This window comes from Dermacentor albipictus, chromosome 3 (assembly GCF_038994185.2).
Source record: "Dermacentor albipictus isolate Rhodes 1998 colony chromosome 3, USDA_Dalb.pri_finalv2, whole genome shotgun sequence".
NCBI lineage: Eukaryota > Metazoa > Arthropoda > Arachnida > Ixodida > Ixodidae > Dermacentor > Dermacentor albipictus.
The window spans coordinates 39,062,911-39,080,813 of NC_091823.1; the positions used below are offsets into that span (position 1 = coordinate 39,062,911).

General features: G+C 49.5%; 1 protein-coding gene across 3 annotated transcripts in view; it reads right to left on the reverse strand.

The window, feature by feature from the left end:
- Positions 1–17,903, reverse strand: part of LOC135902594 (dachshund homolog 2-like) — a 255,132-nt gene that overhangs the window by 229,237 nt on the left and 7,992 nt on the right. For 2 of the 3 annotated variants that reach the window (XM_065432786.2, XM_065432787.2), the window contains exon 2: positions 7,902–7,934. The exons of the other annotated variant lie outside the window; for it this stretch is intronic. In XM_065432786.2, coding sequence (XP_065288858.2) covers positions 7,902–7,934 — 33 coding nt within the window. The remainder of the gene's footprint in view (positions 1–7,901; positions 7,935–17,903) is intronic. 3 annotated transcript variants of the gene reach the window in all.

The window sequence follows — 17,903 nt, forward strand, 5'->3', positions numbered from 1 at the left end:
TTATTTAGACTAATTATATATTTAGGCGGAATGTAAGAAATAATCTGAGTATCTCATAACGACGGCAAATAACATTACTTTGATTCTGTCGAGCTACGTGGTATTTCCATATATTTAACTTTTGGCTAAAGATACGTGGCACACCCCCTATACTCGAACATTATTAGATATGGTAGGTATAACACACATGGTTTCTTTCATAGAGGGGTAAGCGAATATCAGTACTTTGGAACTTTTGGAAGATTTGACAGGTTTAATCGCACATCTATATCGGTAGCTGTGACTGCTATAGGAAAATCTGTTTACGTAGTTTTTCTTTTTTTTTTTGGCATCGAACGACGCACCTTCAGACGAAGACGGACACGAGACACATAGCGCCTATGCTTAGCAGCGCAACGCTATATATACAGCCGTTAAGCCGCCACGGCGGGTCTTGTCCTACAACCCTCAACCGTGCATTTATATAAATGGGCAACAAGTCATTCGAAGCAAGCTTACTGCACGGCGGAGACATTCTCAAGAGCAAAGCGGCTTCACAAGCGGTTCATCTCTGAAGGGCGGCCAGCTGCTGGAACAGAAACGAGCCGGCAAGGCGCGGGAATGAAATTGCGCCCGACGCGCTTGCGCCAGGTCGTGCCGCAGCGCTTTCTCTCCGCCATCGGAGCGCTTCGCCAATGGACACGGCGAGGCGGACTCCGGGGCCGTTGCGTGGCGCTCCGTAATGACACGCTCACGCACCCGCAACCGGACGTGGCTTCGAGCGAGTGCGTTGCCTCGGCGCCCGCGCCGCGTTCTTATGCGTTTGCGCACCGCGACTTCGGACCAATAATGGACGAGCAACGAGCATGAAGAGCGGCCGCATACATTTGGCATACATGAGATGCGCGGCCGCGGAGCACTCCCCCACGTGACCTGCACGCTATGCCGCGGTGCACACACAGAGTCGCGCAGCGTAGAATAAGCGCGTCGTGTCCATGGCACGCAGCTCTGCGAGCTACCCCAGGTATATTGTCGCCGTCTTGCGTCAAAGAATGAATGACGTAACGAGACTTGGGCAGCTTGTGTAATCTGACCTGCGCGGGGACGGGAAGGCGAAAAGTCGCGGTGTGCGCGGTTGGACGCAGGCCGGATGGAAGGTTCGAATTTGAACGCTCCACTTTGAGTGAATGTGCTTCAGTGTGGAGGAGGACCGGAGCCGGCCTTGCTCGAGCACTAGGCGGTGCGGTGTTCTTATCAGCCGTGAGAGCAGGCGTACAGCGGTAACTTATAGTAAAACGAGTCAAAGCGACAAGGAAAAAGAAAGGATACGCGGACACTGTAAATGTCTTTTCACTGGGCACTATTAACTATCTTGAAGCCATGGGGAAGACACGAAATAAGATAATTAATAGAGAGGAGGGACAGAAAACGTACAAGAAACGTAAAGAATATAGTGTGAAAGAAAGTAACGGACAAAAAGTGAACATAATAGCTGCATTCAACAGTGCTTCAAATCATATTGAACTGAGACTAAGGCGCTCTCACGGGAAGCCTCGGATAGAATTAAGTCTGCGTAAACAAATACGGTATGGATGTTATCGATACCAAAGTACCGGGTTGGATGTTGCCCATAAGAGATGACCGTATTGCCCGAGATTGCATGGGGCGTAGTTTCATTCCAAACTTATTATTTTCTGTTCCCCCGTCTGCTCTCCGATACACGCGTTCCGATTCATATAAACACGGCTTTTTTCCAGCGTAATTATAGGAGACGGAAACTACACAACCGCAATAAAGGCTGCTCCAAATGCGATGGAACCATCATATACCTCTTTCTTACGTATGTGTCATTAGTAAACTTACTGCGACAAAGGCGTGGCGTGCTCGAAAAAGGCGGAGCATAGTTGGAACAGTTAAGTCACGGTAGGTATACTGAAGCGAGACAGCGAGGAGTGGGCAAGAGCGTGGCCGCTTCAGAGAAAAACAAGCGAGCAGGGAAAAAAAAAGAAAGATGTAATGGCGCTCTTAGAGACGAGAAGGCATATTACACTTTCACAGCCGGCTGCATATAGAGCCGGCGCTTGCCGGAGCACACTGCCCACTGCCGCGATGATTGGTGAGGCCAATGTCCCAGCCTTGTTTTCAGACAGTGGCGAACCATTGTCTTCACTCGCGCGAAATCCTTCTGTGCTCATATAATTCTTTTTTAATTGTGTGATTTTAAATGAGAGGTTGGCGCCTTTACGTGTCACCGGCAACTCCTCGTCGCAGGTTTTAAAAAAAATGCATGAAATAGAAAGAAATGAAAAGGGTAAAAACATACTGAATACAGTGTAAGAAGTCAGACACAAAGAAAGTTCTACACACGGTTCCAGGATGGCATACGATAAAATACGAGAAGACCTACACACATGCAGTTTTGTAAACGAGTGAACATATACTGAAAAGGTTCCGAGAACATACAAAGAGGATCACAGTTTTTCGTAAAAGAGTGGACCACTGAATCATTTAACGTACCGCAATAAGACATGTCTAATTTTTCAAGAAAGTGATCGCAGCGCAATCAGTGACAATCAGTGTTTCTCCTGCAGAAGCCGCTTAATTGCTAAAAGGTGATGTTTCGAACATTTATGCCCTACGAAAAAAAAAAAAGAAAACAGCGAATCAAGATCGGAATTCTGCAACAATGAAACCGCGAATTAAAGAATGCGGAAGGCGCGGTTTAAACTGTCGATCGCGTTGTTTATTCGCATCGTTAGTCTCGATAGCGAAAAGTTAAAGTTTCCAAGTTTGACCTAGTCGCGTTGCACAAATCCTGGCTCGTCCAACTACAGGAAGCGAAGAAAAGTAGCCAAGTAAAAGAGCGTTTGCACAGCAGGCGAACATCAAGCAAACGCACACAGAAGAAGGAATGCACGAAGTACAGAAATCCAACTATGGGCAGAGCGAAAGAGAAAGAGAGAAAGCTCTTATCGTTTTAGCCCACTGACCTTCTTTTCTCTACCAAAGGTTTCGTTCCTTTTTCGTCTGCAGAGTAAGTTCCTATTTGCTTCCTTTATTTTCTTTCTTTTTTCTCCATCCTCATAAATATACTCCAGACCACTGCGCGACAAACTGCAGTGAATGTCGTCGAGAAGGTAAAGAGAAAAAAAAAAGAAAAAAAATAGGGGGGGGGGAGGGCAGACCACCCTTCGCAAAAGGGAACAAAAAAGTGTGCAAAAGCAGAGACAAATGCAATCATGGCGGCGGAAAGGAACCGAGTCCATTTCCCACAACCGTATTCTGCTACTTGACTCTGTCTGCAATATCCTCCCTCCATCTTTCCACTCCCGTCTCCTGCGAGGCGCGCTTTGCCACAGTGGAGTGGACGCATGTCGCAGCGATGCGACACTTGTGCGTGGCTGTAAGGCAGTAGTAACGCTCTTCGTTTGGGGCTCGCTCGGAAAAAGAATGGTCCCAATGTGCATTTATTAATTAGATCATGCCCTTTTTTCCAGGCAGGTTTTCTAGTTCATTTGTGGCCTGACGCGTACATTTAACTTGGGGACGCACAGGCTATATTCATATTGCATATATGTGCAAATAACGACACTTGCAGCCTAAATTTTTCGTACGAATTAATGGTTAAAAGCGATAGCTGCGGTATGAGCACTTACAAAGGGAAAATTTTGTTAAACAGTGAAAAGTGCTTACACAGCATGTGACAAGGAAGACACGGATGTGTCTTCCGATATGATTCGAGGGTCTTTTAGCACGTCTAGTACGGTCTGCGCACATGAACATCAAGTTGTCCAGGATCCCACAATGAAGTCGTTTTTTTTTTTTCCTCGAATGAATTAACAAAACTAGCAGGACGGCCTAGCAAACTCACAAGCCCCACGAATACTCGCGGCAAGCTCTCCGTCTGGTTTTAAGCAGCACACTTCCTCTCCATTCGTCGCTTCTCGCAGCCACAAAAGAGAGTCGCGAGCGCGGTCGGGGATCCCCAAATCGAAATACAGTGAGAGCTTCAGTCGGAGCTCTCTCTCGCCACACTCACAGCGAAGAGGAGACGCTGCGCTCAGGCAGAACCCTCTGGGGGGAGGGACGGAGCTCAGGCGGGATGTCTCCGTGGTAGGGGGGGGGGGGGGGAAGGAAACGAAAACCGTTTAGCGGCGGTCTCCAAATCCCATTCCGAGTCTCGTCCGGTCGATATACGGGCAGCAGCGTGTGATTCAGACGGAAATCTCCCCCCGCTGCTCCACGGTCGCCTGGGGAGAAGAAGCCTTACTCCCACTCCTGCCCCCCCCCCTCCATCCCCTTGCCTCCTCCCCTCCCTGGGTTTCGAGCCCCGGGGCTCAGCGCTGTGGTCGGGAGGAAACCACGTGTTGCTCGCGAGCCGTCGTCATTCCCTCTGTGTGGCCTCTACACTACCCCCCCCCCCCCTGCACTCCCCCCGCCTCCTCGCTCCTGCTCTTCCACCTCCGAGTGGCGCGAGAACGACTCGCGCGCTCGGCAGACGGCGGCGACACGGGGGCTTTTCTCCCGCGCCCGTCGGCAGTGGAAATGCACAGACAGACGTACAGACGGAGAGACAGACTCACAGACGCAGTCGTAGACACCGATTGAATGCGAAGGCCGGGGAAACCCCCTGCTGGTGCTCAGCGCCGCGCCGTCTCTGACGTAAGCGGTCGCGCGCGCGCGCCCGCTCTTTGCCGAGCACGTGCTCCCGTTTCGCGACGCCGCGTGCGGTCGCATTTATGCGGCGTGACAGCACGGGTGATGCGCGCGCCGAAGGCGCTTCGTGCCCGTATAGAGGTGCCTCATTTGGCGTAAAATGTTGACGCGTGTTTCGATGCGTGCAACAACACCAATAATTAATAAGAGCCGCGGTGATGATCGCCATGGATGACACTATATAGTGATACCGCACTAAGCGGGGCTGCGCTTTTTATTTTTTTTTATTGATGGTGCGTAATGGTAGCTTACGAAGGCCTCTAATTTCGGCAGACTAATATGAAAAGCTGTTGAGGTAGCGTTGTTATCGCAAAAGCGCTTCCCCTTCTCATTGTTGCTAAACGGCACAGCCCTCCACTCGCCACCTTCACCAAACAAGGCTAAGAACCGTCTCGCGAAGTTATGCTCTTCATAGTTTGCGAATTAAAGCCTATGAATGAAGCACCTGCGAGGCGATAAGCAATAACGTCGTTTTCTATCATACGGTTCTGCAGGGCCTTACCATACAATAGCCCGTGAAACGCCGATGCCCACAATATGAATACACCTGCAATCACTGCAAGATTTAATCGAGCTCACGTAGTACGCAGTGCGCTATTACAAACGCAATCAACGCACCTCTCATTCTGCACACTGCGCTCCCAGCCCTCGTGCAGTCTTTTTTTTTCGCCTTCTTTTGAACGAAGCAGCCTACCCGCTGTGACGGCTTGGCGCATACGCGGCTTACCATTTGGAGGAGGTGCACAACACGGCGCAAGCACCAGTCTCAATCTTTCCGCGTTCTCGTTAGCGTTGGTAACAGGCTTGAACTGCACGGTCTCTCTCTTTACCACCCAGCTCCTCTATCAACCGTTCGCCCGTGGTCATCCATCGACGCCTGGGTAAAACAAACAGACACGCGGAAGCGGTCCTCTTTGCAAACAGAAAAGTGAAGAAGAAATACGGCATTACGAATGCGACCTAGGCCGAACAGAGCAGGGGGCGAAGAGAGGTGCGCGACGGAAATTCGTTCGCGCAGCTCTAAATAGGGGTGTTGTCAGTTGCGAACGCGCAAAACTTGGCACCCGCCCGCAGGTCGGAAACACGGTTTGCAGAGGTCGCTCGCTTAACCCTTTCGGTGAGCTTCGAGCTCGTCGGCCGGGCCTGGAGGGCAGGCTAAAATAGGGAAGCGCCACACAAAAATAAAATAAAATAAAACTAAGGATATCGAGGAAGGAATGAAAGCAACGCATATGCAAAGCTCTAGAGGGGAGAAGGTCAAGCCGAGGGGCACTCTGGAGAGGAGGTGACGTGACGCGCGAGAGGGGGTACAACGCGCGCGCACTGGGCTTCGTCGAGGGTGAGAGAAAGGAATCTCGGGGCAAGGAGGTAAGGAGAGGGGAGGAGAGACGCCCCCCTCCTCGACCTAACGAGCGGCTGGGGCCCGCCGTGGCAATTACTATTGCTTTCTCCTATCTATCTATACCTATATAGCTTCGCGTCTCGCTGTTTGTTGTCTTCTTTGCGGGGGCATAGAGGTGCGTGCCGCCGAGGCGTTGCCTTGGTTACCGTTAAAAGCCAAGCCTCTTTGAAGCGATAACTCACGGCCCACTTGGCGAACGGCGCGTCGAGAGAGGGTATGTTTGGCCAGTCACCTCGAATCACGGGTAGCTTCGATCGTGCCACCGACGCGGACGAAAACCGTCCGGCTGATAATCCCTTTTTCTCGCATGCGCAAAGCATTAAGATGGCGCTTGTCTGTGTTGAGTCCCGTTCACTGTGGAAAGGTGCAAAGCTGCATCCGATGTTTCGGGCGTCTGTTATGGCGCTGCAGTGAAGTCACCTGTGGTGTCGCTATTTAGTGAATAAATGACACTGCTTTTACTGCTAGCGACTCCATTGCTGTATGCTGGGCGGCACGTACGGGCTCCTTTAACTCCGGTGCCATCCCACGTTGAAAAGAAGAGGGACCGCGTGTATTTACAGTAGCGAGCAAAAATACGGAAACCATGGATGCAGCGAAAAAAAAAATCTTTTTTTCTTCTTCTTCGCAGCTTAGGCACGCAGGCTGAAATCACGTGGCAACATCCAAGTGCATCTGTTTGACCAATACAGTGCACTGAGACAATTCTCGTTGCACGGCTGCGCTAGAAGTAACACACACACACACACACACACACACACACACACACACACACACACACACACACACACACACACACACACACACACACACACACACACACACACACACACACGCACGCACACACACACACACACACACACACACACATACACACACACAAACACACACAGACACACACAAGAAAAAGCAAATGCAAGCGAGAGAAAAAAACTATTACGGGGCGTTCTTTCGGAGAGCAATCATCGCGTCGTTGTCTGTAGCAAAGGTGACTATGTAAATAAATGCGCATCATCATGCATCGAACATCAAACCCTCTCGCTTCTCAGAGCATCGCTCAATGGGACTGCACTGTGGGAGCCTAAAGAGCATACGTCGAGTGGATAGCGCAGGCACACTCGCTACTACGACTTTGTTTTAAAATCGAGCATGCCGGTGCTCGGAAAAAACGACGAGCAAGGCAGGCTCGCATGAAAAACTAGGAACCGAAAGCCCAAGGGATGGAGCAGCGAAACGCCATTTCAAGAACAACAAGCAGTGGAGAAACCTGCGCTACAGCGTCGAGGCAGTGTTATATCGAAGACATCGTCAAACGCTTAAAGCTTCATCCGGACCTTCCACTGCATGCACCAAACTGCAGAGTAATTAACGCAGAAAGTTGGGCTAGCTGGTGTTGATGCATTTGCTGTGACATAGTTACAAAACAGTTGGGACAGGACAGAGCGGTAGCACTCTGTCCTGTCCCAACTTTCTTTCCGTTAGTCTTGTTAGCGCGAGTAAATATGTCACAGCAAAAGCAAACTGTACATTTACTTTGTTCAGAAAGACTCGCGACACGTACGCGAAGATGCGCTATCTTTCGTACGGCTTCGTTTGCATGTGCTTGCTGTGCCTGCCCAGTATCAAGTGACGTCAAAATAGTTAAGCGCTGTAGCGCTGATTTCAGGCTTCGAAAGTTTTATCCTTAGCCATCGTTGCAGTGTAAGCTGAGCCTTTACTGCAAAGAGCAGACGCACTGAAATAAGAAAACTAAATGCACTAGTACGAACGTAAGAGCATGCTATATTCACAAGCTTGTACGCACATTACACCAGAAATCCACAGACTGTTCAGAGCCCTGCGTGTGAAAAAAAAACAAAAAAACATGTATTTTAACTAGATTTAGCGTAATAAGTTATTTTATTTAAATTTTTAGCCATAATGAGTTCATTGCTGTCCGTCTAGTCACTTCCGGCTCCGCGACACGGAAGCTCGTGCTCCATCGTTCGTTGACTCCGCTTATACTAGATTAACCGCAGATTCTCAATATTCTCGAACAGCGAAACACAGTCTATATACGCAGGCCGCATTACAGATCGTCCTAGATATGACGAGCATGCTATATGCGAGGTCTTCAACCCTTATATATACACAGGTCAATACCCGCCATGCGCCGCCAGCTCACATTAGCGAGGAACGAAAGGCACACGGGAAGAGGGGAGTTATAGCTCGCCAATGAAGACAGCAGAGATGCGCAGGATGTAAACAGAAGCAGACGGGCCTCAGAGTACGCATGCGCCGGAGTACACGCTTGGGCTGTGCTCCGCGAGCATCCCGCTCCACTCGGTGCGGCTCACGTGCGTGTGTGTTTGCGAGTGGGCCCTCGTATATGAGGAAGAGTGAATATTGGCGTCGCGCTGAGCGCCGGCAGGGGTCGATTGGCGGTCGCGGAATGGGCCTCGACGACAGACGAACTGCACATGCGGTATCGCAGAGACACACGCGCGCGCACACACACGGGCACACAGAGGGAAGGAGGAGGAGGAGGAGGAGGAGGGTGAGTGGAACTGTCCTCGCTGTCACTGGCCGCTCGTTTGTTCGGCAACGAAGCCTGGGAACGGATGCAGCGAGCGCCTCGCGGAATTAACGCAGCCATCGCAGCGCGGCCTGCGTTCGCTGCGGCTGCGCAGAGGAAATGGCCGCAGCGCTATTTGTCTCTCGCCGCTGCCCCCCCCCCCCCCCACACACACACACTAAGGAAGGAAAAAAAAAAGCCACTGCACCGATGTGCCGCGGGCCGAGATGGTCGGGCGACACCGCGGATCGACCATGACATCCGCCTGCTTGTGTCGCCTCCATTCTCAGTTCCTTGATCCCGCGAGAGTTTGTGTTGACGAAGCTCTGGGAGTGAATTACTTTCAAAGACAGACAGACAGACGGACAGACGGACAGACAGACAGACAGACAGACAGACAGACAGACAGACAGACAGACAGACAGACAGACAGACAGACAGACAGACAGACAGACAGACAGACAGACAGACAGACAGACAGGTTAACGAGAACAAATGTCACTTTGGCTAACTTGCATTTGGGCAAGAGTGTGCATAAAAATTGAAGGGGTAGGAAATCAAGATGGGAAGGCGGAAGCTGCTTTCTCACACATGGTGAGGCACCTAGTAAAGTTCACAGCCAAAGCCATTCGCACATGGTCGCACAGTGCATCAAAATAATAATAATAATAATAATAATAATAATAATAATAATAATAATAATAATAATAATAATAATAATAATAATAATAATAATAATAATAAAATAAGTAGTGCCACACATTTACTGTCACTATAGGGCGACGTCGCTGACCGACAGGAGTGCTGACGGTTTTCGAACTTGTCCAGCGTGTCAAACTAAACATTTTTTTAAGAGCTTGCTTAAGGCGAAGGTACGATAAAGTATACCACTGCAGAGGTTTGAAGGAAACATTTTCGTGATGCAATACGTGCAGTGTTCTGATTGTGAGAACCTGGCTTCGCACTGACCTGCATTAAAACAACAACAACACAACAACAACAACAACAACAATAAAACACATCATACTGGGACGCTACCAGTCATACTCACAAACACGAACACTGAGCCCCTGCTGTAGCGATCCCCGTCTTCGTGCCACACATATATCTTTCCATCTCCGTACACCCTCCTGCAGACGCTGCAGGAGCAAACCGGATAATTCTGCCCTTAACATCTCTGCTTTCATATATTCGTTTTCATTTCTATCTTCGACACAGCACCACCAGTGTTGAGAGTGACCAGAACCTTGACAAGCTTTCGACCAATCAAGCACGCAAGCACGATGCTCCGAGTAGTAGTAGGCGAGGAATACCGAACGAACAATGTCGCCCCAACGCTACTGGCTCTTTATCGCATCTGACTACTATATGAGGAGCATGTCGTTCGTGCCGTTCTGCCGCCGGGTCGGGTTCCTAACTTACGAAGCTCGTCAATGCGCGTTGCACTACCTTGAATGGAAAGAGTTGGCAAGACGCGGGCACGCAGCGAAGAGACACGTTCTCCTGCAGCGCCGCGAAGGGAGCAAGTGCCATACAGCCAGCATGCGTGCCCCTCGCGGTGGAGAAACAAAGAGGCGGCTGCGGCGTCGATAAGATCGGCCGCCAATGCGCGGCTGGCTAACGACAAGGTGGTTCCGCTCTGCACGGCTCTCTATAGTGATAAATGGAGCGCGCCTTTTTTTTCTCCCTCCTCCTCGTTGCGCAGAGGGAACCACCAGCAACGCCACTGGCGTAATCACAGAGAGCCAGCCGTCCGGTCAGGAGGAGCGCGTACCTTGCGGCCGGCAGAATGTTGTCCCCCCTCCCTCCCCCCTCCCTACCACGTGATCGCGCCCATCCCAAAGAAAAGTTTATGTTGCCAGTTTGCATGACTTCTACAACGCTATTCTCTGGAGTTTGGAGGTATATAGTCTATTCCCATTAGTCAGCAATCAAAATGGACTGTATGTATACGATGGATAAGTGGGTCGAAGTAATATAATCTTTTTTCAACACATAATTTTATTTCAAGATGCTGCACACTCTCCTGAATGAAAGCGAGAATGGTAGGAATATTTTTTTTTCTGTATTTTCTAACGAGCCCTCGTAACTGAGAGTAACTAAATTTCGACTTAGTGCACATTCATCTCTGTCGCATTTTTTTTTAATGCATATACAAAACAATTTGAATCGTCGGCCCAAACCACATGTATACGCTTAAATACTGGCTGCAGGCATAACGGCGAACGAAAAACTACGACTTCACCATTGCGGGCGGAGCGCTGTACGGCAAACATCCCGTCAGACATGGTAGCGCATTTAGTAAAGTGGACGTTTGCGTAGTGTAACTCTGCAGTCCCCCTCCCCTCTCTCCCCAGCGTAGGGTAGCAAACCGGATCTTCCCCTCTGGTTAACCTCCCTGCCTTACCCCTTTCCTCTATATCTCTCTCTCTCTGCAGTCTGAAGTGAACTGCAGCAGCATTGTGTAAACAAAGGGATCAATCGACCTGCAGCCCAGTTTTCATGGTTTTCTGCTTGCTATACTGTGGACGGAATTCGTGTCCACAAATGTTGACACCATGACTGAATGGGCTATATGACACCCCGCGTATATAGTCATGGCATTGAATAGTACACGCGTAGCTTGTCCACACTTGCAAAAGCATGCGCGATATTCAACTACACCTCAGTAGAAAGTAAGGTTGAGGCAACAAAAGGTAAATACAAACACGACTAAATCTCCATAACGATTTTTGTCAGGATGCAAGCATCTTGCGGTCTGATGGCATCGAAGTGGGTGTATTGCGGACATCCTGTGCTCATGCGTGTTTTCTAATAAGTTCTCTATGCTCGTGGAAAACTTTCTGAGGCATTGAAGGCAAAGCTACGAGGGCAGAGCTTTTGCACATTCTTGTGTTAGGTACTGCGCATTTTACATAGCTTGAGAGGACTCTTGTATTCTTGAAACGGATACTGGGTGGGGGGGGGGGGGAGGGGGGGGAGGGGGGGGGGAGGCTCTTCAATTATCCGTCCCTGACAATGCCGGACTGTCAGAGGTTGTGTTTCAGTTAATGAGCGTTGCGTATGCATCATGTAGGGCGGTCCTGTACACTGAACCAGTGCAGCTTCCACGTTCGAGAATTCCGCATTTGCGCAAACGCGGAATAGAAAAGCAGAAAAATAAGTCTAACTTAAGATTCGGTGGGGTATCTTGCATTATTTTGCTGTAGTAAATAAGATGTTTGTGTTTTCTGCTCCCCAGCTTAAACTTGCGCAGACGAAAATGTAGAACTATTTTCATGACATCTCTTGCTTGTGCACAGTTGGACTCCGTAGCTTTCCTTCAAGTACTACAGAAAGTTGCCCGCAAATGTACTATATAGTACGTAAATTGCGATAAGGAAACATTAAAGCTATGAGTGAAACTGAGGAACTGTTTTGGGGCGCGTAAGAAGTGGATGCGTTTGAGTTTCGTAATTCTGGGTTCCACTGCCTAGTAAAGTTGACGCCGAGTACAGTGCAGGCGTCTAGCAAGACGTCCACGAGGAGCGACGCCAGCGGTGCTGCAGGCGTCGCACCTCGACAGCGCACGGGATGAACCCAACGGAAAACCGTCGGCGTCTGTAGCTCGAAGTGTCCACTGTCCGTTCCGCTCAGACCACTGCGTGTACGCACCCCGGTGTGGTATATGCACACAGCTGCTCAGGAGAAACGCTGTAGTGTTAGTGCAACGCAACGCTGACGTCATCCGCGGAAGGCAGACTTCCCTGCGCTTCGATTCGATTGAGCGGAGCGCGACAGTGCATCCACGTGGCTTCATCGTTTTTGCAGCCAAGCGCAGCTGCACGTCTCTCGAGTCTCTGGAGACCTCTATATAGCCCCTCCCGTGGTATAGCGTAGCAGCAAGAAGCCGCCGGCGGCGCCGGCTACACCGCCGGGGCGAACGCGCCTTGGGTGTCCGTGTAATTGCTACCGCAACAACAAACACAGGTGTACGTTACGCAGCGACGAGGACAACACCAAAGAGCGTTGGGACGCGGCTCTCCGTAGATCCAGAACTAGAAGAACAGCTATGGGAAGTCCATCGGGCCGGCGATGCGGCTGAGAGGATATACGCCTTTCGGTGCATGGTGACGTGGGAGCGGCCCGCTTCGGGCTAGGAAACTAGCGCGACCTCAAGGACCTGAATAAAGTTTTTCGTACCATTCTATTGACATAATTTTCGCATCACGTGGGTCTCCCCGTGTGCGTTGGTTCGGCATAATTTCTTTCTTCTAATACACGGAAGACCAGGAGAGCAAATAGCACAAACAAATAAAAGAATTGTGCATTGAATGCAAAATACCTCAAAACTATGCAAGTAGACAATTTTAGGCACTTTAGATTCTTGGCGCGGCACGGCAATCAAATGTGGCGGCTGCAGCATGTATGTTTATGCAAAAATTACCAAGCGCCAAAGGGGCACGAAAGTGTAGAAGAAGGATGAACAACGCTATATAGCGCAGCTTTGACGCTCGGTAATTCGTGTATGGTATTGAGCCCCACACTGACTCCGAGAGCGGAAACATATGTGCATGCATTTCGGAGGACACATGAGACACTATATATTGCAGCAGATGAGGACAACGTTGTGTGCATCGGAAGGAAGATGGTATCTTTTAAGAAGACAGCATTGACCGCTAAGAGAGAGCGTTCTGCTGTTGCACCCCATCGATTCAGAGGCGGCAGTGCTGAACCACTTTGCTTATGTCTTTTAGCCATGTATTTCGAGTCTCGGGCGTCGAACGCTATACAACCACCATCGTAACCCTCCTTTGAACGTACACATCTGCAAGGCATAATAGCGTGACATGTTAATTCGCCGCTGAAGTTCGCTACACGTTCGCTTCGTCGTTGTTTTTGCGTGACGAAGATCAGTGGGAACGGGTCAATTCAATTTCCTCGTTCGTGAAGCGTGTTCTCTCATGGTCGGCCGCGGCGTCTCTCAGCACATCGCTATACACGCAGGCCTTACAGCGAGCAACGAACTGGTGCGCGAAGTCGCGTTTTCTTCGCTTCGTATTATTTTTTATTTTTATTTTTTTCATTTCCCGCGGTGCTCAATCAACGCCGCAGGGTCATTCTCTATTGGAATCGTGCTCGAGCGACGTTGCTCTACCCGAAGCTAGCCCGAACATCGGAAACGGTCCTCGGCAACAGGTATGCGTACACCATTCCAGCCGTCGAGAGAAGCGCCCGTATACTCTATAGGTGTGCTGTACTACAAGCGTACACTCACTCGTTCAGTCCAGGCAATGTACATGCACGCATTCTATTGCGACCGCAGCTGATATGCTCGGAGAAGGTCGTTTCTTCTTCTTGTTCGTCGCCAGCTCCGTTGCTGTGGGAGAACTTCATGACCTATACGTGTCCTGCGCCTCTAGAGGTCGCCAGGGGTCAAAGTCGTGCTCGCCATTCTCGTCTCACCCCCGTCTCCCTCTCTCAACATCTCTTTGAGGACGCGCGCAGTCAAAGCGTACATACGCGCGTATAGGTGCGCTTATACTTACTCACGAGCGTCGCATACGCACAGTATAGACGCGATGGCCAAGAACGCGCGCCACGGACTCTATACGGATGGCGTTCTTGGCGAGACGAACTCCATATACCTGCGCGGAGCATGTGTCTCGGACCGCGCACGCATTAGTAGTCGTGCATAATGTTAACCGCGCAGAAAAGATGACCGATGGGGTCCCCACACAACGTAGCGATATGGGCCGCTTCGCCGTTCGTAGCAATTCGTTTGCCATCACGGCGAGCATGAGAACCTCGCTTCGCCGCACGGCTTCTACAGATGCAATGACAGGAGGGACGTACCGGAGCTACTCGCGTTTTGCGGCTGTATATATGCCTGCTGTCAGCTATTCGAGCCACGCACGTAACGGTCAGCGCCTTCTACAGCTTGTCGAGAAGATGCATATTATCATCTGTATTGGAGCTCATTTTCTCGTTATGCCTTTCTATTGGTTGAGCCTACGTGAGCGTGCCAGTCACAGTGCACTCCTGCATTTCAGGCTACGCACGCTAAAGCGCGATGAAATGTATTTAACTATGATTTTTTTTTTCTTCGTTCCTATCGGGTTCCGAAAGCTTTTGCCGCAGCGTACGCTGTGGACAGGTCCACCACGCAGAGGCTGTGCGAAGATCGTGGTAGCAAGATTACATCGAGAAGCATTTCAACACCAAGAACACGAGTAAGTTTAATGATGGAACGGTGCGGATGAAGCTCCTGACAAGCGCCCCTCGAAAATATATTTTCGTCGCTCTATAGAAATCCCTACATGTTTTCTCTGTAGTATATACAGGGTCTACAGATATCATGTGCTCCTAAGGTCCTGCAGTTTTTGTCCGTCATTATCTATACATTTTCTTCAAACAGCCGAATTTGAAGTATATAATGGGCCACAGAAGAGTTAGGGAAGTATAGGTCTGTTAGGAATTTTTGTCTACGGCATGGAATATCCATTAAAGCCAGAAGGGCAAGTCTTTAAAAGTCAAAGCGCCATGCGAGATATCTATATAGGTATACAACATATAGACGCATAAATTTCTCTGCGAGGCATGGCCTCCTTTCCGACATGCAACATCAACCAACTGATATCCTATATAAGGACAATTACTCGAGCCATTCACACCTCCCTAAATGTGCGGCGTTGTCGCTGTGTGCCATCTTGAATAATGTGTTAGTGGAATTGTATACTGTATTTGGCTTACAGTTGCGTGCAAATTTTTTTGTCTGCCATTATCATCATTTATCTTCATCACTTCCTTCCTTCTCGCATCTCCTTCTGCAGAGTAGCAGGCTAGAGCGTGCTTGGTCAGTCGCCTTCTCCTCTTCTTTTTCGCAAGTAATTGATCCCGCTATGTACTCGCTGAGCCAACGAGGTGCCTCACATCCCGCGCTTCTGTGGTTCACCCGTGCACGCTGTTGTTTGTGCTTGAACAGTGAGCAATACGAACTCACCACCAAAGACGAGCAATATTCTATCGAAGCATGTGTCACCTACAACCCTTATTCTACTCATCAGGAGAAAAAAATAACACGGCATATTGAAGGCTCACTTATAGAGTTGACCCGGCAAAGCTACCGTTACGTTATCGCATGGTTACACGTGTGTGGTAACAACGCGTGAAAGAATTGTCTTAAAACTGGCGCGTAAGGACTGCTGCGGAAGCTGCCTAACGGGACTTGTCAGATAGTGAGCAAGCATTCTTTCCAGTCATATATCATGTATATACCTATATGTAGATATGCAACGCGAATATGATACGCGAATCTCAGTAGTCATATGCGTTTTCATAAGTCATTGTGATATAAATCTTCATAGGACCCCATGTATACCTGTACGGAGCACATCGTGTCACGCGTTACAGACAGGCGGATGCACGGACGGATTTCCGAGAGAAGTAGCCCTAGAACGCTTACGCATTGAAACTATTCCAGAACGTGTACGTTGCCTTGCGGTAGCGCTGGGAATACATGTCACAGAATAGAAAGCTGTTGGTCTCGACTGTAAATTCTCCTAAACGTGACGACACGCAGCTCTCAGAAAGGAAAAAAAAAAAAACAGATGACTTGGCGCGAACGTGTAGATCGACGTCTTGACGTCCACATGTGCATTCCACGGTTGCCGCCGGAGGCCGGAAGGGCGCGTCAATGTCGACAGTGCGGCGAGAGCGAGCTGAAGCCAACGGACCTCGCCTGTCGTCAGCGGCGGCTGTGATCGCTGTCCGCCCTTTTTGCCGACGCAGTCGTGAAGCTGCAACCGCAGCGCTCGGTGACACGCGCTGCCAGCTGAATTACCGTGCGCAACACGAACGCAGGTGCGCATTCCGAGTGCGCCAGCCCTTTGCTTACTCACGCAGTCGGAATCTCTCTCGCACACTTTTGCTCTCTAAAACCGTACAGCCTATATAGCGGAAGCGCGAGAGCTGGGTCTGCGCAATGTTACGATTGCACTTCGTTTTCCTTTTCGTGCCTCGTCGGCGGTTCGAAGCGGCACTCTGCCTACTTTTATCACTGGGATTGGCCGGTCGTTAGCGGTTGACAACAAGAAAATAATAATGCGAGAAGTCGCGTATATATATATAAGGTTCTCCAGACTGCGTCCATGCACTCACGAGTAGCAACATCCGTGGCAAAGTGATGCCACATAGGCCACACATCTTCTAATCACGAAACTCTCCGTATATATAGTATACAAATGTACAGTTAGGCAGCTCAAAGAGTTACCCATAGACGCCTCGTGGATGAAAATTAAATTCCTAAGTTCCTTACGTGCTATAACCACGATCTGATTACGAGGCACGCCGTGGGGTGGGGGACTTCGTATAAACTTTGACCTCTTGGTGTTATGCAACGTGCAGTTAAATCTGAGTACACAAATTCTTTTTTTGCATTCCGCAACCGCGCACGGCGGAGAACGAACCCGCGGCTTCGAGTGCAGCTGCGCGACGCCATAGCCACTGAGCTATGCCGCAGCGGGTACCTCGCGCATGGATCATGCGCTATATACATTTTCCTATGGGTGTTCTCGTTCACCCACCTCGCACAAGTGAAATTCACTCCTGAAAGTGATAGACATACGGCAGTGTATTAAATAGGCGGTTTATAAATACACCATATGCAACCTGAGGACTTGCCCTCTGAGTACCACATATACCATTTTGTAAATATTTGCGTTTTGGGGGGATGTTTCTTGTCCTTTTCACTCTGACGTTTCAGCCACATAGTTTTTGCAATGTGGCTTTAGTAAAATAGGTTGCCTTACAGCAACATATGACCGGCGAGCTTATATGGTGCCAGAATTCAGTTAATATTTGTCATATACAGATATATAGACCGCCATGGGCCCATGACGCTTGGGCATTCTATGAGCCTTGGCCCTATTTGAACTTGCATGCATCGATTATCTATATATATGAACAGTCATGGACTATACGGACACGTTATATGTATAAACTGCTTATAGACAGTATATGCACTTCCAAGGCAAATGTTCATAGCCTTTCCGTATATAGATTCTTGAAATACACTTTTACCAGGAATTTATTACGCAGTGAACCGCACACTTCTTGCTATATATAGCAAGAAGTGCAGGCAAGAAGTGCAGGCAAGAAGTGCAGGCAAGAAGTGCAGGCAAGAAGTGCAGGCAAGAAGTGCAGGCAAGAGCTGGATTATTCACAGCTATAGCTGTGAATAATCCAGCTCTTGCCTGCACCACACTGCATGCT